Source organism: Mauremys reevesii, linkage group 1 (genome assembly GCF_016161935.1).
Source record: "Mauremys reevesii isolate NIE-2019 linkage group 1, ASM1616193v1, whole genome shotgun sequence".
Lineage (NCBI taxonomy): Eukaryota > Metazoa > Chordata > Testudines > Geoemydidae > Mauremys > Mauremys reevesii.
In genome coordinates this window covers 338,794,969-338,817,299 of record NC_052623.1, presented here as the reverse complement: position 1 = coordinate 338,817,299, position 22,331 = coordinate 338,794,969, and the positions used below count along the sequence as shown (strand labels likewise).

Here is a 22,331-nt window from a genome sequence, read left to right as displayed (position 1 = left end):
AGTAATTAACATACATGTAATTTTGTTTTCCTCTGGCACATCTTACTGTAGCGGTAGCCATTAGATTGGGCTCAATCTTCTGTTCTTCACATTCCAAAAATACTTGAATTTCAAAATAAATGGTTTCTAGCACTCATCCTTCACCTTAGACATTAGCAAAATTCTGTCTTATAAAGACAGTTTTGCTAATTTGGTGGAGTGTTCAGCGTGTCCAGTTTTTTATCTTAAGGAACATTTTGGTCTCGTTTGCTCATGAGAGTTACCCTAGAAGTTAGCTAGATAGTGCTACAGCACACTTATGTGTTGATACAGGCAAGTCTCATCTTACGCGGGGGTTCCGTTCCGCGGTTAGCGCGTAAAGCAAAAACCGCGTATAGTGAAACACACTCATTGAGTTGAATGGCAGGCGGAATCGCCTGCACCACAGATGCCGTTTTTATATTGTTATTTTTCTTTTTTTGTCGACGCGCAAAGCTGAATTCGCACATGTTAAATGCACCTAAGAGGCGACTTGCCTGTATATTAACATAACTGTGTGGCTCACAGTCTCCTTACTGTTGGTCAGAAAGCAGCATTCTCAAACTTTGTTGTACTTGTACAACCCCACACTGGGCAAAAAAGGCACACCGGGGCCCCAGTCTGCCCTGCCTGCTGCACGTGCTGTAGGTGTCAAGCTTGGAAGGAGGAGATAAAAGAGCTGAATTCAGAAGGGAGAGCAGCGCCTCTGGCTCTCATGCAGGGACAGATGCCGCTGAGCTAACTTGCTGGCAGACAGAGATTCCCTAAGGGAAGCCAGGCTTGAAGCGTAACTATAGTATAAATTCAGTTGCGGAGCCTTGCCCGTTGGTCCGTGAGAGGTGGTGCTTGTCAGAGCCTCCTAGGGAAAAGGGTGGCCGGAACAGGGAGTTGGAAGCAGTTGTGAAGAGTGTTCTTCACTCTGCAGGGTCAGGGAGTGACCTGCAAGGGGAGCTGAGCCAACTCACCTGCGGCAGAACCAGCTGGATGGCAGAAAGGTCTAGGAAGCTCTCTGGGCTGAGATAGGTGCAGATGCAGTGAGCCTGGGAAGAAGCTGTGGGAAATGCCTAAAGATAGGCTAGGGTAGGAAGTAGTCCGAGGAGGAAGCAAGGGGTCTAAGTAGATGGACTTTGACTGCTTAGGACTTGGTCCCTGGCCTGGGACCCAAAATATACAGAAGGCCTCAGTTCCCCTACGGACCCACCAAGGAATGTGGCATAGAACACCCCCGATACAAGGGATCAGGGGCAGCTCTATGAATTTTGGCACCCCAAGCACGGCAGTCAGGTGGCTTTCGGCAGCATGCCTTCAGGATGTCCGTTGGTAACGCGGATTCGGCGACATGCCTGTGGGAGATCCCTGGTCCCATGCCTTCGGCGTACCTGCCGCTGAATTGCTGCCGAAACTGCAGGACCGGCAGACCTCCTGCAGGCGTGCCGCCGAAGGCTGCCTGACTGCCATCCTCACGGCAACCAGCAGGCCACTCCCTGTGCCTTGCCACCCCAGGCACGCGCTTGGTGCGCTGGTGCCTGGAGCCGCCCCTGCAAGGGACAAGGATGACTGAGTTGGGCTGAAGACCCAGTGTGAAGCTGATAGTATTGTTTGTTGGGCTTTTTGTCCACCCCGCAAGGGGTGGGACTACATGTGGCCTGGCCTGAAGACAGTAGGCCCAAATGGTCCTTAGGCAGAAGCAATGAAAGGTAAGGCCCTGTGATGTTACACCTGGCCACAGGGAGGTACTCTGGCAGTGAGTCACTCTCTGACAGGACTCTGCATCATTTCTTAAGGTAGAAAAGCTAAACTAGCGAAGCGTATCTTCATCCCAATCCCACACCTTCCCTGCTGCTACTAATAATGCTTGGCTGCATTAAAAAGACACTGTTAAGGATCAAGATGAGGAAAAACCTCACTGCACTGGAATGGGTGTAGCTGGTTAGCAATATAGCACTATTTTGTACCTGTGCTATTTATTTCCTCTTCCTCAATGTAGGCCATTGCATCATTTCTTATTTGCATTAATAAGATTTGCCTTAATAATATTTGAATCATTACCTCAATCTTCACATTTCTCTGTTGTCAGCAGCCCTTGCCATTCTAATCTCTCTAGCTTACTTTGCAGTTTGGTTCTCTGGTCCTGTTTGTTACCCATTTTGATTAGGGCATCCTCCACACAATTTGACCACAGCTGAGTTTACACCAAAGAAACAAGTTCAAAGAATGACATCAAGGAGCTGCAGAGTCTATTGAGAGGGGTTTGAGTTTATTGTGCAGTTGGTCAGAAAATTAGGTGCAATTCAAAATAAACCATAGTGTATATTGTCTCACGTTTCACACTTTCTTACTCTGACACCTACATAGGACCCCAGAGTTGAAAGAACTGAAATGAAAAAGCAAGTCTCAGGGGATCTATAACCTCCAATATATCCAACTTCTCCCCCCACCCTAAACAGCAGGCTTACTTATAATTTCATAAATGTAGAAAGACATTTGGAACAGCACGAGAATGAAATACAATCATATCATTGTTGGGTCTGCATATATAGATGGATCTTCGTCTGACTGCCTTTGTAGAAACACTTGTTGATACTCTACTTTGAGACTAAACCTGGTGAGAATCTTTATGGACGTTCTGCAACAAAACACACTGCCAGCAACACGCCAACCTCCAGACAATCCCTGTCAAGCAACAGAAACAGAATCCTGGATGCAACTCCCCAAGATAACAATAACAATCATTCTAAAAGTAAAATGACAAAACAAAAATACCAGGTGTGGAATTTTAAGCAACCAAAATCATGTTCGTCCCAGATGTCAGCCCAACAACGCTCAAGAAAAGAAGGGAACTGATGCAGATCAAACAATTTCTGTTAAGGCAAATATTGATGCAGCTGTTTATAGTCATCTAAGAAAAACAATATCTCTTTGGGGACACAGATTCTGGAGGAGCAGTTCCCAAGGTTATTGCAACAAGGAAAGTGTCGTGTGAAATTTCGAAATCACTACCTTATTTTTAAGACCTGCTTCTGCCACCTTTCCTGGGCAAAGGTGATGGTGAACAAGTATCTTAATCCACAAGTATGTAGTGCTTTTGGAATGAGGGCGTGATTGAGACTCATGTCTAATTCTGTTCAAGGGGCAGAGTGTAATTCTGCTGCCTCAGGAACTACACAGTGAAGGTCCAAATTCCTTCTTTGGGTTCCCTCCCACTTCCCTGGTTGACATGAGATGTAATTTACTGGAGTCCTTTGCAGGACCTTACCGCCTTTGATTATTATTACTATTATTACTAGTATTTTATTATTAACCAAGCTCAGAACCCCTCTGATCCAGGCACTGTACAAATGCTAATAAGAGACAGTCCCTACTCCAAGAGCTTATATTCTAAATCAACATGACTGACAAAGGGTGGGAGGGAAACAGGTTAAATGACTTGCCTAAGGTCACACAGCAGCTCAGTGGCAGAGCTGGGACTAAAACCCAAATCACTCTTTCGTTGTCTAGTACCTTGCCCACCGAGCCATGCTGCCTCTCTAGGCCACATAGACAATCTGTGGTAGAGCCACCCTCCTGTACTCCTTCATCCCACTGCAATGCTCACCATTGGTCTCTCTGTCCACATCTACTCTGTATGTGCAGGAAATGAACAACCGTAGCTTCATCTCTCTCTACTCACTGATTCATTTTGCCCAGCCTTCTTGTTTAACCCTGGCATCCGTATTGATCCACACAGCTTTTAAGACTGTTTAATTCACTCACAGAAAACCTCCCGTGGCCTCAAGTCTCGGTGTAGCAGCTTTCAGAGAGATTGTCTCATCTCCACTCATTACAGCCCTATCTGAACCCCACACGTCAATATGGAAATTGTTGCAGCCCCAGGGAATTGCATTAAGTAATTCAGAAGGAGACCAGGTAATGTCATTTTCTGTAACTGAATCTGCAGTTCCAATCAATAGCTGACTGCATCTGCATGGGCAGGCAGCATTTCAGCACACCGAGCCGCGTCATGAACTAGACAGCATGAAAGCAGACTCCTTTACCATGGTAGAATCTCCTGGTCTAGGGCAAGTTTTCATTAGTTGAAAGAATCGCACGAGCCGTTCTGTTTAAATTGAAACACACAAGAAGGACAGATTTATCGTCTGCTTGGCAAAGCATGGCAAGCAAACGGAGCTGCAGTTCCAAGCCAAAGCTCATCACCGGGCCATGTTTCACCTTTAAGACCTGAGTTTGCTAATCCTGTAGGCCAGTTTTGTTCTGACATTTTGAAAGAAATTCGCATTGCTAAGTGCTAATGCAACTGCAAACACAACTTTCTATTCCCCTCTCCCCCCCTTTCCACTGGCTAAAGCCCGATGCAGCTGGTGTTTGCTTGCTAGATATTGCAGTTCTTAGGGTGAAGAGTTTGTCCTGCACATGCAGAATGTGTTCATTTCTCAGGAATCAAATGACCACACCAGAGCTAAACAATATGTGAAGTGTTCAATTTGTTTTGGACTAATATCCCTCCAGATGCTGAAAGCTGGTACATGTATTAACCGCTGGCTAAACAGCAGTTCACACTGATTGCCAGTAGAAAAACACACATGCAGAAGAGCAAAAATGTGTCATCTGTGGCGTTATTCGGACATTCAGTGGATGCCAACAAATGACCAAGTTCACATGTGTAGGTTCCCAGCATTTACCTTCCAAACGGATAGATACAGCAGAACAGGGAACAGCCTGAAGGCCAGATCCTCTGCTGGTTTAAAGGGCCTGAGCCAAGACCTACTGAAGTCAAGGGAAAGACTCCCACTGATTTTAGTGGAAGTTGGATCAGGTGCTAAAATGTGCATGAAAACTTCTTAGCCATATGCACTGCAATAGCTCACACGCAGCTATGGGGGCAATCCGGCACTATTTACACACACAATAGTTCCACTGATTTAGCTGTTAGTCACACTTCTCAGTTAGTGTTTCAGGGTCTGCAGACATAGGGAGATATCGGTCACTACTCCAGTTATGCTCAGGTCGAGGCTATGAGCATCCAGAACAGCCAGAGATTTACAGCTGTTGTTAAAAATGAAAGACTGAAAACCTAGATTCTGGGGAACACTAATGCTGCATGGAAGAGGTGCAGGTCTGCCAGCCCCTACATACTGGCTCAATCTGAGCACTGGCTGTGACCAAGGGGAGTTGATTTCCAGGGAGCATTTCCTGGGAAAGGAGTCAAGAGTTATGTCCTTGAACATTAGTTATGATCAATGGTAGCTTCTGCCAGGAGAGCTGCCTTCACTACCCTTCGTTCTGTTTAAATCTCTGTAAGGCCCAGTTCTGCAAGGTGCTGAAGTCTCTGGGACCTGAGGCTACTCAGCCCATCACAAAAAGCACTCACAGCCCCCTATAACATCGGGTCCTCACTGTGTTTTTGTTGTTCGTCTATGTGCACTGTATGTTCCTGGGGCAACGAGGGTGTGGTTGTGCTGAACTGAGCACACTAGCTGCATGTAACAGGCATGTATTAATACTCTGGCCGGATTGTCAGTGGGAATTGACCCTGAAATCGCTCACTGTAGAGCACAGATCTCTGCCACTAGGCTAACGGACTGTCTGCTAGCCGGAAGCAATCCCCCTGTGTGGTCCAGGCTCTAGATGTGCGGGTGGGAGGGGAAGACTCACTTTGCCAATGGTTTACAAATACAAAACAGCAATTAGTCATCAACAATGCCTGGATTTTCCCCCTTTTTTCTCTGCAAGAATGGTAATGTTGGCCAAGAAGCTGGGGGAAATCCCGTACTCATTTTGACAAGTGCCATGAGATATTTCACTTCTTTAACTTTACTGACCCCTGCCTGAATTTCACCCTTCTGAGTCACCCTTTTACCAGATTTTCTCCCTAACTCTAGCAGTTGCAGAAATTTGGTATAGTAGCTGGTTGTGTCGGGAGATGGCAGGTTGGTAAAGGGGTGTTTGTCCAAAGTGGGTGATGGCAGCCTGGCATCCCTGAGCGCAGAGTTAGGTTGTGGTGCATGGTGGTCACGGTAAAGTGTGTGTTTGTGGGTGGGGGAGTAGAGGGTGTGTACTGTTTTGTGGCTTCTTCTTTAATTTTCTTGATTTTGTGGGTTTGCGTCTGGTACGTTGTGTGTGGAACAACCCTAACTGCTTCATGGCAAAGCTTTTTGTGTATTAATAGCCGAGGGCTTTTTAATGCACACTTGGATGTGAGCACAGTAGGCACCAATAGGCAGGCAGACTTTTGTGGACAGAAGTACTGGAGGAGAATAGCTTATCTGTCAGCAGCTCTGCATGATCTCTCATCTGTCAGCAGCCCTGCATGAACCCTTCTCTGTTGCAGCTCCTCAAGGAGAAGGTTTTCTGTGTGCTCCACTTCTATCAATTAAGTCTCTATGTGACAGTCCCTCCTTACCCCAAAGCAGCAGTCAGACTATTGTGTGTCCAGCCTCCCCCCATCCATCAACCAATCAGGCCTGTGTGTGCTTGGCTTCCCCAACCATCAACCAAGCAGCTTCAGCGTAAATAGTCCTCAACAGCCAATCAGACTGTCATGTGCCAAGCCTCCATCAATTGGGCCAAGTTCTTTGTAGACAGAGAATATTTTTTTCAGCAATTTTGGTCTCCAATGAAAGGTAGGACTGCCAAGGAAAAAAATTCAGACAGAGCCCAAAGTCAAAGCTTTCCCATTCAAAATGTTTGAAGAGAAACCAAAGACTACACAGAACATTTAAAGGGCAATACAAACTTATCTTGAGTGCAATATCACACCGATTGACAATCTACCTTTAGAAAATAACAGGAGTTTATGCCCCATTTGTAAACCAACTTAGAATGCAACCATCAGCCAGGACTTCCTACCAAATGCATCCATGATGCATATAGATTAAAAAGAGATAAGAGTATTTATATTTCTGGCCAGAATGTTGTTCTCCCTCCAATCAGACATGAGCCTGTCCATGCACCATGACACCCAGGCATGATTATTGTAAACAAAAACGAACAACAAATCTCCAACTGGTATAAAACACAGCAGCCCATCTGCTTACTGACAACGGTGCTGTGAACATATCGTCCTGGTGCCTCACCCTCTGCACACTGAATCCAGAGTACACTTAAAATGTCTCTCATATTCGACACCATCCCTGAAAGATTGCTTCTCCCTCCCCATGACTTCCTGTGATTGCTATCCTCCGCTGGAAAAATGAATCAATCAACCAATCAGGGGAGGCTCATGTATGTGAGAGGAAGAACATTCACATAAACTATGGAACTCCAACTGGCAAGAGGTAAGAAAGAAAGCCCCCAGGCCACACCTCCTTCAGAACTAAATGCAAAATTCATCTCATTGGCTTTGCTTTTGTACACCCCATCACCCAAACATAACTATAAACTAATCAAGCTATAGGAACAGAGCTGGCCAAAAAATGAAAATCGTTTTTTGCCAGACGTTTGGAAGTTTAGAAATTGTTTTCAATTCTGAAGCATTGTTTGGGGTTTTTCCCCATCATTTTTCCCTGTTTTCCCCAATATTTTCAAAATACATATCAAAAATCTGATTGAAATGGTTTGCAAAATGGTTATCAATTTATTTTGTTTACTGAAAGCCCAGTTTGATTAAAAATTTCAACAACTATTTTGATAATATTTTATAATATTTTCAGTCCAAAAACTATACATATATAAGAAAATTGACTTTAACATTTTTTTACAAAAAAAATATTGAAAAAAACCCCTACCTTTTTTGTTGGAAAAAAATCCAAACAGTTCTGGCTGGGAAGAAAAAGAGAGATTTTCATAGTTACAGCTATTTTTAAATTCGTGGGAAGGACTCATAGACTACAAAAAAAAGAGTAAGACTGGCTGGATAGACACATAGATAGTGGGTAAAGTAACTGGCTAATGATTCTTGAATTTTTGCACCAGCCAGTGCCTGGGATAACATGAGAGCTGACTGTATTCAAATATTTTCTCATGTGTTCAGAAGCCAAAATGTAATGTCATAAAACACAAGTGCTTAAAAATAAATACCTTTTTATTTCTTATCGAATATCTATGCTAGTGAATTATGCAGTTATTGCACCATAACATTAATTTGTGAGGTGATGCTGCAATATTGTTTTATGTGCTAGGTTTAATGCAAAAATCAAGGTTTTAATATTCCCTGCTTCAGTGGTTCTCAACCAGGGGTACATGTACCACTGGGGGTACAGAGAGGTCTTCCAGGGGGTACAACAGCTCATCTAGATAGTTTCCTAGTTTTGCAACAGGATACATAAAAAGCACTAGCAAAGTCAGTAAAAACTAAAATTTCATACAGGCAATGACTTGTTTATACTGCTGTATATACTATATCATTGTTTCTCAGCCTGGGGGTTGCGATTTATTTCAAAATTATATGGTAAAATGAGAAAATAAGCAATTATTCAGTAATAGTGTGTGGTGACAGTTTTGTATTTTTATGTAGTTTTTGTAAGCAAGTAGTTTTTAAGAGAGGTGAATCTTGGGGTACACAAGACAAATCACCCCCCTGAAAGGGGTACACTAGTCTGGAAAGGTTGAGAACAACTGCAACTTGTCCATCCCAATTACAGGTAGAACAAGTATTTGGAAAACACAAAATAGTTAGTTGAGATATTGCCATCTAGTGGTCATTGTGGATATTACACACTAAAACAGCCACCTTATAGTCAATGTAAGATATTCCGTAATAAAATGTCTACAAATATAAACAGGGTCATCAGAGTTCTTCAGAGCCTGGTTATTTCTGAAGCGACATAAGAGAAAAAGAAGGGCCCTGTAGGAAGCCGACTATGGAAATCCTCAGAATCTCAAGACTCATTTCCCAAAGCACCAAGGACTAGCTCTGGTGAGGGACCTGGTGTTAAAGTCAGGGAGTTCGGCCATATCCCAGCCTTGTAACTGGACACAAAGGAAACTGCCCAGGAAAAGAATAATCTCTGAGTTAAATGGTGCAACAGGATTCCCTTTTTCCTGCCCACAAATTTCTTGCAAACAGATTGCAAATTGGATGTAAGCTTTGCAAAAGATGTATTTTCTTTCTCAAAATTGTACCCACATTGCTTTAGTGACTGAGTTTTCAGATCTTTTATAAATGTGAATAGTGACACTCTGCACTGCCCCGGCTACTTGCATCATCACATGGTATTTATATTTCTCCCCTTCAGCAGTGCCAGCTGGTCCTTTCTGAAGTAGAACTGAATGTATCTTTGAATAGCAGATGTGTGCACCTACTTTGTTTAGGACCTTGAAATCTTGCAGGTCTCACTTGAGTAAAATCCCCATTATATTCAATGAGAATTTTCTCTAACAATACTAGACTGGACTCTTTGGAAGCCTAAAGAAATAAGACTATAAAAGGGGTGGGGGGAGGAAAGGAGAAGCAACTGAAACACCTAGGCAATCACTAACACACTAATTCAGTAGCAATTAAATTCTGACTAGATAATTCCTAAGTAATCAGTGCAGCACGCGTTACAAATGGTACATTTTACAGCTGAATATGCCATTCAGAGTTTCAGCCAATAATTGCGCCTTTCAGCTTACAAATTTTTCTGGATCTAGTAAAGCTTGAGCACATGAATTGTCTACAAAAATGAGTAGCAAAGGCTTGGATATACAGCTGAATACAAATCTGCTTTTGAGTTCAAATGAATAGCTAGCTGCATCTAATTGTTGTGCCCTTAACACAGCTCTAGCAGTAAGGACTTTAGTGTTTGGCTGTTAATAACAACAGCAATAAGAAGTGCATAAGTGAAAACCGACAGGAGTCTGATACTCCTTTTACCCTGGTTTTACACTTGTGAAACTTCATAGACGTCAATACTTTTACTCCTGATTTACACTGGTGAAGGTGACAAGATGTGTTTGTGGAGGAGCTCAGTTAGTATGTGAAGAGAAAGGCACCTAGTAATTCATTAGGGATCAGTAGAGATCGGGAAGGAGCTAAAGGTCATCAGATAAGAACATAAGTCCTAGTGGTGACTAACCATTCTATAAAGAAAGGATTTCAGTTCTAGGATTGGTAACACGTTTCAGGGTAGATTAAACAGACACAGATAGAGCTCCAACTCTGTTTAAAGCAAAGAGAATATTGCTGGATTCATATAAAACAGTATCCAAACAGCAGACCCAATCACATTGGCTTTATACATTCCATTTGTTGTTCTTTCTACAGACCCATGGGGAAGTGATAGAGGAGGAGCACCAAACATTTTTAGATCTTCTGTTTAAAAAGGGTTACTGAGCAAACCCTAGAAAAGAACAGGTTAATACACAATGGGGTAGATTCACAATGGGTATTTAGGCATCTAACTGTCCCACTAAGGGCCTAATTCCAACACATAGGCACCACCACTTAGCCTGTAGGCACCTAAAGTCAGTAGGGGCCAGATTCTCAAAGCAACTTACATGTTGTGATTGCAGGATACTCAGACTAGATGTCTTCTCAGCAGAGCCTGATCCAGTAGGTGTGCTCAGAGCATGCCCATCCCACACACCAAAAAAAGGGAGGAGGGTGTCCCCTCATAGCTAAACACCTAAAATACTCCCTCAGGATGTTAGAGACCCAGGTTTAAATCCATTCTCTACTTCATTCAGATCAGGGACATGAACTCAGGTCTCCTAGCAACCAGATGAGTGCCCTGCCACTAGGCTATAGAGTCAGCCTGACTTTTCTTTTTGGTCCAGTGACTATTTAAGCATTTCATACAAAGTGGAGCCATTTCAACATAAAAACTACCCTCCTCTAGCCCACTGGTTAATGCAATCAGCTAGGAGTCCTGACTTCAAATCCCTGCTTTGACTCACTCAGAGAAGGGATTTCAATGCAGGTCACCCCCATCTGGGATGAATGCCCTACCCGCTGGGCTATTGGGTGCAAAGGCACTGCCATTTTCAGTGCCAAAGGCCTGATCTAGCTTAGATGCCTAACTCCAGGTGAGTGTTCATGCCTGTGAATCCCAAGTGAAGCTAAGCCCCTAACTGTGGATCCCAAACAGAGATAAACAGTTTAGGCCACTTCCCTCTCCTAGGCATTTCCTATTGGCTAGCATAGGCAGCTCCCTGTACAGTATGCTGGCTTCTGGGAATCCCTTTTTAGGCTCCTAGCTCTCCCTCTGCATTGTACAGGGAGTGAGAATGCCTGGGAATTTCGCCGGGTGGCAGTATGCCTAACCTTAGGCATGTAATGTTTAGCCTAAGCCCTTTGTGGATATAGCCTGCGTGTGTATCCTGAGTTATTTTCAGCTGGCCAGCTTCACTCTTCTACCGTATGTAGTGTTGGGCCCAGGATATCAGAGAGAAAAGGTGGGTGAGGTAATATCTTTTATGGGACCAGCTTCTGTTTCCCAGCCCTGAAGAAGAAGAGCTCTGGGTACAAAAGCGTGTCTCTCTCACCAACAGAAGTTGATCCCCTGAAGGATATTACCTCACCCACCTTTCCTCGCTAACGCTTCAGTCTTAAATAGTTGTGAACAAATGTGTGTCCATTGGGTGGCGCATAGTTCAAAGCTTTCCAGTCCTTTCTCAATTGAGTGGTGATCAGGATGGCTGCAATCTTACAGCAGCTTGATGATTTTTTCTTTGTAGGTCTAGGGGAAAGCTGCACCCCAGTTATATCCCCGGCTACTGAAAATTCTATGCAGAAGTAGCAGAGAAGTCTGGTGCGCATTTAGATTACATGAGAGAAGAGAACAAACATTATACCTAATCAGAAATGTGGCTTGAATTAGGTTAAATGGGTAATGGGTTTATGTGTCTCTTGGTTACTCCATCAGAGCAATACAAAAATACATGTACTATTATTGATTGTTTATTAAATGCTGACAGTGTTCTCAGCCATGTACAAAGTACAGTCCCTCTCCCCACTCCCATCTAAATGGCCAGACAAAATCATTCAAATTTGCCCTGGATGTCTAAGAGCTTTCTGTTTCTTTTTAGTGGGGTGTAACAGCACATCTAATTTAGGTGAACTGACATCGGTAGGGCTGTTTGGAAAAGCTTTAAGGAAGGATTTGAAAGAATAAATGTAGTTTGCAATCATGAGCTAGACAGTGACTCAGATGACACACCTGTGCTGGGAATAAGAATGTCTGGGAGACCCAAGCCAGGCGTAATTAAGAAGTTAGAGCAGGTGAGCAAGAAACACGGTGGAATGGGTGAATCCAAGGCTCCACTCCCCAGAGCCAGTCTGTGCAGTTGAGCCAGAAGAGGGATGTTGTAATTTGTTGCTGGTATAGGCTAGCTACAAATTATTACTCCTGCAGGTCCAGAGGGAAGCAGGAAGGGGTGTCTTTGAGGTACAGTGGCTCCTGGGGCTGCTTCTGAGGTGATGCATCTTACACTCCACCCGTGCTATAATGTATATTATAAAAACTGAAGGCAACCAGTATTTATGGTATGGTAAGTACTGTAGTCATATGAGAGTGAAATGCACTTGTAAGACATTGTGACTTGTATACACTAGATAAATTCCATCCATCTTGAAATGAGCCTCAACCATATCTCCTTTCTGTCTTAATTTATAACTGCAGGCATGAATTTCAGAACAAGGGTGTTCATTACATGGTGAGCTTTATTTTCCACTTGTAAGGCTTGGAAACATTTGTCATAAATGCATCTTCAGTATTTGGCTTAACAAGGAGAAATGGAGAGCATATCGGTAAGTACAAACATACATAATTAGCTTCTTGTTTTCAGTACATCAATTTAGAATCTCTGTAAACAGTGCCCTGAGCAAAATAACTGCTGATCATACTCCAAGTGCAGGCTAGATGGTGAATATCGCCTAACAGCTCAATCTTGCATTGAGACCAATGGGACTAAAGCTACTTATGTCTATGTAGGATTGAACCCTAAGCTTTTAAAACCCTGGGATGGCATTCTGGACCACAGCTGCAACAGACACTACACCAGGAAAATTTGACTTGCTGGCAATTGACATCAAGCCAAAATTTTAGGGTGAAGTCCTTACCCTATTGAAGTCAACGGGAGTTTTGCCAATGACTTCAAAGGGGCTGGAATTTCACCCTTAGACTCTGGCACAAAAAGACTAGTTCTGTGGGACTTGAGGTCATAGCATGAGCTATGGTAGAGTTGTGCTTGGTTCAGCTCAAGAGGAGAAGGAGTAAAAGTATCTTATTGGCTTCAAGCAACCTTTATGCCCCCATGATCCTGGTGCTTGGCCAGTCTCTTTAGGACTGTTGTAAGTTACATCCAACTGTCCATAGGGGCATTCTGTCACAATGAATAACCCAAAGAAAGTAGTGTAGCATTCAAAGTGGGGGGGAAGGAAGTATGATAATGGAGTCCCTGGACCTCAGCAATACTTTGCTCTCAGAACAGCTCCTTAGGGTTGTTAGAAACTAGTGCAAGTTAACTTTGTGCCTAGGACCCGACCAATACACAGACTGCTCCAGGATCAGGAGATATGAAAGTAGCTTAAAGGCACCTTTGTTCCCTGCTTCCCCATCCTGAGCTTCTGGAAACGCTCCCTGGCCATAGCTCAAGATCTGTCAGGGCAGCCTCTTTCCAATCATTTTGCCCAGAGTTAAATGAGCACACAAGGTACAAAGTAGTGGAGAACAGACTCAGCGTAAACAGCTTATGAGAAACACATGGGCTGCGGTCTGCTTACAAAACCTATTCAGGAAGAACTTACACATAGCAATATGTTACCAGAACTCAGGATCAGGATGCAAAAGTTTAGCAAAGAGGAACAGAGGAACAGAGGTAAATTCAAGAATCACTGGGACAGAGCCTCCTTTGCTGTAAAGCAGTTTGCCTCTCTTGACTTCAATGGACCTACTTCAGTTTACACCATCTGAGGATCTGGCCCACCATTAGAAGTTAATAATTCCACCAGCTCTAATTCCTTGTGGTTATAATGTTTATTGTAGTTACCAGTGCATATTGTGTGCTTTTCTCGGTATTTCATTAGCGGGCTTGTTTTTAGCTAGTCACATGGCTCTGACTGTGGGATGCTGACAAAAAAAGAACTCCAAGTGTTTAATATATTATATATCAATATCAATATATGCTAAACTCAAAGGAAAGAAGAATAGCATTGTATGTATACAGCTCTTACTACAGTTTTGGACAAATGCTAAAGTAAAGTTAAAATTGACAGGTTATTGCACATCTGTTACGAAGGTCATGGTACAAAGGGTCAGACTGTACCTTTCAATGTACCTGGTCAGTTCTCACTGACTTCAGTGGGAGCTAAATGTTTTAATCCAAGCACGACGTTCTGTAAACATAGAATAACATTTCAATCAATTTCTTTTCCTTCCCACCACCAGTTGTGAGCAATGTTTCAGAATGCCAGGCCATGCTGTTAAACATTTTAGGCTGTATTTCAGTGAATATGACCTCAGTATTTATTTTTCCTTTGCAGTTCACCTTGGAGGACAAATCAACCGAGTCCTGAGAAGTGAGTTGTAGGGAGCTTGCCAGACACCTGATCCACATCCACTGAAGTCAATCCAACAGCCTGCCTTGACTTCAGTGGCTACAGGATCAGCAGCCAGGTTTAATTTTCCTGTTAAACACCTGCTTGTGCATGTATAGCTGTAACACATAGCCTGAAAGAGAATGGGCTTGTGGACACCACCTTCCTTTGTGTTCTTCTACATCTGGACAGTAGAACTGCCTGATACTCTACCAAAGCCATGGTGATGTTGGCAGGCCTGCCAGTCTTCTTCTCTAGAATCTGCTTCTGCCTGTGGAGGAGATGAAGCAGGCCTGGAATCTGATGCTCTTGTTTTGGAGAAATTTGAGAAGAAGCAAGAGTCACCTTATCCCCTAAGTATTAAGCTTGTGGTAGAGCAGCACTTGACAGAAGAGACGTATAATTTATTTTGCAGGGGAAATGCTATCGGTAGGGCCCTACCAAATTTACAGTCCATTTTGGTCAATTTCTCGGTCATAGGATTTAAAAAATAATAAATTTCATGATTTCAGATATTTAAATCTGAAATTTCACCGTGTTAAAACTGTAGGGGTCCTGACCCAAAAGGGGGTTTCAGTGGGGGTCTCAAGGTTATTGCAGGAGGGTCGTAGTGTTGCCACCCTTACTTCTGCGCTGCTGCTGGTGGCGGCACTGCCTTCAGAGCTGAGTGTGCAGCTAGCAGCCACTGCCCTCCAGCCACCCAACTCTGAAGGCAGCACAGAAGTAAGGATGGCAATACCGCAAACTTCCTACAATAACCTTGTGACCCCTCCCCACCCTACAGCCCCCTTTTGGGTTGGGACCCCCAGTTTGAGAAATGCTGGTCTCCCCTGTGAAATCTGTATAGTATAGGGTGAAAGTACACAAAAGACCAGATTTCACGGGGGAGACCAGATTTCATGGTCCGTGGCACATTTTTCATGGCCAGGAATTTGGTAGGGCCCAAGCTATTGGCCAAGGAAGTGCCAGAAAAAGAAGCAGCAGTTCGGGTGAAAAGATTGAGGGAGAGCACAGCGGACCAAGGACAGGAATGGGGCTGCTGCACAAATGTTTAGAAAGGAAGCAGTTTGTGGCTATGGATCAGCCACTGTTAGCATTCATGCATGTATTTTGTTCATGTCTGTACATGCATAGTTTAAAATAAAGCTTTTCAGAAACCCTTTATTGACATTCAGATATTATGGTTAACCACTTTACATAATAAACTTTATAGTAATTAAAATTCACATATCTGAAGACAGGAGAGCAGTTCTACTGCAGCAACTTCCATTGCTTGAAGGAATGGGGAAAAAATAACTTCTAGGGCACTGCATGAGCTTGATGAAGTCACCATCCCACATACTTAGAACCAGAACATCAGCAACTGGCTTTTACTCCTATTCTCACAGTCCCAAGAGAAGCAAACTAGCAAGTTGTAAAAATGGCAGAAAGTGGATTGGATTCCAAACTGGATTTCGGTGTTCACCTGCTAATATGCTATTTGTAATAGAGGTTTGTACCATGATAGTGGTTTCAGAATATGATACTGTTGTGGCCTCTTCAATGAGGTTGTAAAAATGGGCTTTTTGAAACATCAGGCATTGCTGGTTGAGAAGCTGGATTCTGTATGTTCTTCACAGAAAGGAAAGGCACATTCATTCAATAGTGTGTTTACGTGTATAAATGGTATCATAAGACCAGATTGGTTTGCCGCTGAATTTTACAAATTCCTTGTTTGAAATTTGAAGTAACTATTCCTACAAGTAAACTTCTTTGTCACCTATAATGGAAAAAGTCAAAAGTTAATGAATCATGTGGTACACACTCTTCCTACAAAATGGATAACCCATTTGACCTGAGAGAAAGGTGTAGTATAGGAACTGAAAAACTTCTGTTTTATATTATGGGACCCACTGTTCTATACTATCATATGATATTTGTACTCTGATATTATTGATAGGAGCTGATGTTATACCCTCCCCCGTTTCCTTCAAATCACCCAAAAAATCCCCATCTAAACTCTTATATCAAATCCACTGTCATTATTTGGATTACTCTGCTGTACCTCTTTGTGCATTATAGGACCATGTCGAATCCTATTCTCCATGGCTACATAGGGTCAAGACCCAGAGAAACTGGTGTGGTTTGGATGCAGAATGGTGATCAGGGAGAATTGGGAACCCTATGGAAGAGATCCATGCATCCTGATCACTCTGCTTAGAGTGGGGGCCTGCACTGCTGTGCACAGGAGGTTTAGGGGTTCCAGCAGGGACTTGCTACTAGGAGATCATGTGGATCCGTAACTATGTGGCTTCATCTGACATTCTACCATATAGATGGACAGTGGAACAGCCAAGGAGGCCATTCTGATCTGTGGAATGGCTCTGGACAACCCATATGGTTTTGTTTTTTTCAGGTCACAGAAGCCCCATTGACTCATTGAAAACAAGGCATCGCTCTTGGAGTCACCCAATTCCCAAAGTCTTATCTTGCACAAATTTCAATCTGTCAATAGCACCTTGGTTGAACAGGGCTAGGAACAGAATTTGTAAATGTCAACTGAAAAATGCTGGACTTTTACAAAAGGAAAAATCAGAAGTGAAACTGAAAGGATAAGTGGTGAGGTTGATTGGAATTTAGAATAATTCTTGGGGCTGGAACTGTACGGTTGCCAATCCTCTAGGGTTGTCCTGGAGTCTCCAGGCAGGATTTAAAGATTAACCTTTCATTAAAGATTATGCCATGTGATGAAACCTCCATCCAACCAAAATTGGCAATCCTAGACTGAAGTCATTATTCTAGTGAAGCTCCCATAGAGATCGCCAGAGATCTACTCACTTAATTTATTTGATTTGCATATGCAATAGGAGATTGCAAATGCTAGGAATATCACACAACCGACTATGATCAGCACCACCTGCAGCAAGTGCAGCAGCTTGATTGGAGAGATCACTTTCGATCTGAACATTGCTGCTTTCTCATCATCAATAATCGCCGTCTGAAACAGTGCAAGAGCATTTACAGCTGAAGTATGCAAGTCCTTTCTCATGGAACATATACATGTTATAGACCACGCGATTGCATATAATGTTATCATATACATGGATCTAATGGCTATATCCACAAAGGGACTTGGACCTTGCAATGTTCAGCATTGCAGTGCCTAACTGTTGCCCTGCCACCCAGTGGAATCCACACCCCTGAGTTAGGTGTCCAGGCTCCCTACACAGTGCCTATGGAGGGATACATACCTAAGAATGGGATCTGCAAAAGTCAGCTTGCTGAGCAGGAAGCTGCCAGAGCTAGCCAATGGGAAATACCAAGGAGAGGAGTGGCTCTTAATACCCTCCCCCTAAGGGTCTTAGGCACCGAAGTCTAGGCGAGAGGGAGGAGCCTGTCGCTGACTGGGATTCTCAGCTGTGTACTCTCTCCTGGAGTAAAGTGCATAAGCCTAACTTTTGGCTTGCAAACAAGTTTTAGCCCAGGGATCAGAGTGCTCATCCAGGCTGTGGGAGACTTGGGTTCAAGTCTTCTCTCTGCCTGATGTGCAGAAGGGATTTGGGGAGAAGGGTCTCCCCATCTCAGGCGAGTGCCTTAACCATAACCTCCTCCAGCTGTTTTGTGTAGCTGGAGGCTTGAACTCAGAAGGCCTGCTGGATCGGGCCCCACTGGCGAGACAGGTTGGTTAACACCTAGTCTGATGAACCTGCTGAGGCTCAGGTATGAGGTAAGAACCTGAGGCCATAGACTGAGGCAGCCGTGCTCATGCTCATTGGAAGAAGCTTAGGCAGCTAGGGACTTTAGGTGCTTACAGTGTTAGGCAGCAGCAGCTGAGTGAGGGTTTTGAGGATCTCAGTGACCCCTCCTGTTGGATTCGGGCACCTAAGGTGGACATTAGGTGTCTAACTGCTTTCATGGCTCTAGCCGTAGATGCCTAATTTCAGGCCAACAAGACTGAAAATTTTGGCTCTGGACTATTTTTTCGGTAAATCTCCTAGATTATTTCTAATAAAGATGAAATAATTAGAATGATTTAATAGACTGAAAACATACTAACCTCATTCAGCCAAAGAACAGGAAAGATATAGGATTTGGTAAGTTTTGATAAAGCCCTGCAACAAATATTGAAAGAAAACATTGAAACAACCACAACACATTATCTGCACATTCACAATTTCCATTGAGCAATTTCTCAGAGCCCCCTCTACTCTACCTCTTTGCTGAAATTGACAGGAAGTACAATTTGTATGTATTCAGGTGGCAAACCTCCAGTAAATTCAAACTAGCGCATTCCTATGTAGAAAGTATATGGGTAACTACAGCCATAGGCACCAACTTTTATTTTTCTCCTGGGGGTGCTTCGCCCCCACTCCAACTCTTCCCCCAAGACTCTACCTTTGCTCCGCCCCCTCCTGTCCCATTCCTCCCCCTCCCTGAGGCCCCACCCACCTGCCATTTGCTGATCTCTGCCCTCTCCCAATCCTCCCCACAAGCCGCTAAACAGCTGCGGCTAGTGGATGCTGAACTCCCATTATTTTTTTTCCATATGTGCTCCAGCCCCCATGGAGTGAGCACCTATGACTACAGACATTATGCATACCATCTTCCATCTAGTACTCTGGGTATGAGAGAGCGAGAGAGAGAATGTATGTATGATCATCTATATGTTTATTACATAATTGTTTCTCTTCTACCTTGCCCTTCCCAAACCTGTTTTTCAAATCTGTCTGTTGCCTTTCATCATATAGTTAGATTACAATCTCTAGTGGAGTTGGAGGTGGCTCTTTGTCTTCTAAATTAAATGCATGTACAGTATCTAGTGTGCAATAAGGTTTTGATCCCTGATTGAGGCCTGTAGGTGCTACCACATATAAATAATAATTATGATACTGTGCATGTGTACATACAGTCGATAGACTTAAAAGGTTTCTTCCATTTTGAAAGTCTATTAGCTTGAAAAATATACTTTATACTTAAAATAGGGACCATGAATGGAGCCAATAATCTCTTTCAAAATATTAAGTACGTGTGTGTGTGTGTGTGTGTGTGTGTGTGTGTATTTATTAGCACCGATTGGGAACTTTTCAACAAATCATTTCTGTCAAAAAATACAGATTTGTTGAAAGAGAAACTATTTGTTAAACAGTGACAAATTCAACAAAACAGCTGACTCAAAAAAATTGGTAGAAAAAAGTACTAAGATTATCAAAACATCCTCTTTTGACAATATGGAACCAGAAAGTTTCCATTTAGAGATTTCAAATAACTTCTTATTTCTAAATTTTACTCAATTTAAAATAAAGGTAAAGAAAAAGGAAAAAAGGTTGACACTGAAATGAATTTTTTTCAAAATTACTGAAGCAAACCATTTTGGTTGACGCAAATGAAAAAATGTTTTGGATTTTTGTTTTGCAAAAATGTTTGAGATTTCAGTTTTTCATCATATTTCGAGATAAGAAAACATCTTGAAGCATCAAACATTTTTGTCTAATGGGAAAGCCATTTGTCACCTCGCCCAAATATTTTTATATATGCATGCACAATAACAGGATCATTCCAAGACTAGTGCATGCATATATTTTTTTCCATACAGTTTTCAGTCAGAATGACTTTTGTTTTAAATTAAGTTAAATAAAACAATGAAGAAAACACACTGCGTGTCTCCTGTGTAATGTGCTGCATCAACAGTCTCACAGTACGGTATCGGTTATCTTTTCATTGGCACTAGTTTTGGAATGATCATATTATTCACAATCTCCATATACTATATAATTCTGCTTTTGCTTCTCATCCCATTTATTATTTGTAGTTTCATAACATGACTCTAAGTCCTGATACAAAGTCCACTGTAGCCAATGAGAGTTTTTCCATTGACCTCAGTGGGCATTGGATCAGGCCCCTAGTGCATGCCAGGCATTCCCAAGAAATCTGAAATTTGACTTTTACTTGTAAATGTTGGAGCTGAAGGACTTTTTAAAAAAAATTAAATATCAGCAAATTGTTTCAATTCAAAATGGAACATTTCATGACATTCACAAATATTTGGCCTTTTTATGAGCTGCAAAGCAGGCTGACATTTCTGACATTTCTGGCATTTTGAAATTTCACAAATTGAAAAATATTTAAGATTTGATTTACAAAATTTCACACCTTTTATATTTACATTTATTTCTGATTGCAATGGACTTACAAGCTTGTTAGAAAGTGTTCTCATAGTTTATTTAAAAAAGCTCCCTTTTGGGTGATAGCAAATACTGAAGTGTAGGAAAAGAATTAGGGACTTGATCTTGCAAGTTGCAGGGCACTCTGGCCTTAATCCAGCAAAACACTTAAGCATGTGATTAACTTTAAGTACCCGAGTAAACTCACTGAAATAATTGGGACTATTCACATGCTGAAAGTTTTGCACATACATGTTTAAGTGCTTTTGCAGGATCAGGGCCAAAGTATGTATCATCCTGCAGGACAGACCCCTAAGTCTCCAGTAACATAATTAAATGATAATTATAAAAGGAAATCGTATTCACTTTGGGCTTGATCAATGACTAAATTCAGAGCCCAGGAGGGAGGGGAAATCACCAAGTAAATCCTCTTCTTTAGTCTCAGGGACCACTGAGATTACGTATTAACTGCTGCTTTCATTAATAGCAATATTGTGGGCTCAAGTCCTCAACTACTCCTTGTCTCCTCTTACCCCCACCAATTCCCAAGGGATGGTCTAGCATGCAGAGATCACTAGGGTCTAAGGATACCCTTGCCATGTATCCTGTGCCAACTGCTGAGATGTGAGCTGTATAGGAACAACTTTAGTCCTTTACTCTATCCAAGGATTTCCCCAATGCTGGGAATCTTCAATGGGCTGGTTTAGGAATATAAACGCATAGCTGCCATACTGCAGAACTGAGACACACTATCATAATGCAGTCATTAGGAAATGTATATTTAATATTTAGGTTATATTTATTGAAACTCTACCAAGCATTTTTGTAGAGCCAGTCACCCTACTTGCAAAAGGGCTAACAAACAAAACATTGTACCTGTGTTTTAGAAACAAAAGACAGAGAAAACACTTACTCGATCTTTGGTGCAGGCTTCACCAGTAAGTTTATTTGCAGCTTTTTGGCAAATCGTAATGTAAACCCAGTGGTCTAAAGCCAGAAAAGGAGAAAACACAAAATAAAGCAAAACAAATAAAGCAACCACAATGAATGTAATGCTTGTGATGGTGGCCACTACAAGCTTAAGTCTGGAACAGGTACATCAGAGAAATCTGAATTAACACTGTTCATGAACTTGTTTACCATTGGGATTACTTTCAGGGGTCAAAGGGTCATTTCATTCTTCATGCCCATTCTGTTCTTGTGTCTTTATTGAGATGACTAGCAAGGTTGCAAATTAATATTAGAGCCATTTTCCATCAGAAGATGCTGATTTGATTAATTCAAAATACTTTGCAGGAATACATGGATTTCATCAAAATTTTTGGCAGGAAATAATTGAAATGTTTTGTTTCAATAAAAACAAAATGTTTCACTCCCATAAGGTGAAAACTAGGGCTGGCCAGAAAACAAGAATTCCATTTCATGAAAATTGAAGTTTTCTAAATTTCTCTCATTCCGCATCAAAACAAAAATGAGACCATTCAACTTTTGTTGCCAAAACCGAGAGAGAGAGAGAGAGAGAGAGAGAGAGAGAGAGAGAGAGAGAGAGAGAGAGAGAGAGAGAGAGAGAGAGAGAGAGAGAGAGAGAGAGAGAGAGAGAGAGAGAGAGAGACTGACTGACTGACTGACTGACTCTCTCTTTGCCTCCAGGATAGACCTGTGGTCTGGGCACTCACCCTGGATGTGGGAGACCCAAGTTCACATCCCTGATTTGTATA

General features: G+C 42.5%; 1 protein-coding gene across 7 annotated transcripts in view; it reads right to left on the bottom strand.

The window, feature by feature from the left end:
* Positions 1 to 15,324: 15,324 nt before the first annotated feature.
* The window catches only part of CD36 (CD36 molecule), a 70,959-nt gene continuing 63,952 nt past the window's right edge, over positions 15,325 to 22,331 (bottom strand). For all 7 annotated transcript variants that reach the window (XM_039521597.1, XM_039521664.1, XM_039521727.1 and 4 more), the window contains 4 exons: positions 21,527 to 21,600; positions 18,510 to 18,564; positions 17,291 to 17,450; positions 15,325 to 16,232 (listed from right to left, as the gene is read on the bottom strand). In XM_039521597.1, the coding sequence (XP_039377531.1) occupies positions 16,210 to 16,232; positions 17,291 to 17,450; positions 18,510 to 18,564; positions 21,527 to 21,600 (312 nt within the window). In that variant the 3' untranslated portion in view covers positions 15,325 to 16,209. The remainder of the gene's footprint in view (positions 16,233 to 17,290; positions 17,451 to 18,509; positions 18,565 to 21,526; positions 21,601 to 22,331) is intronic.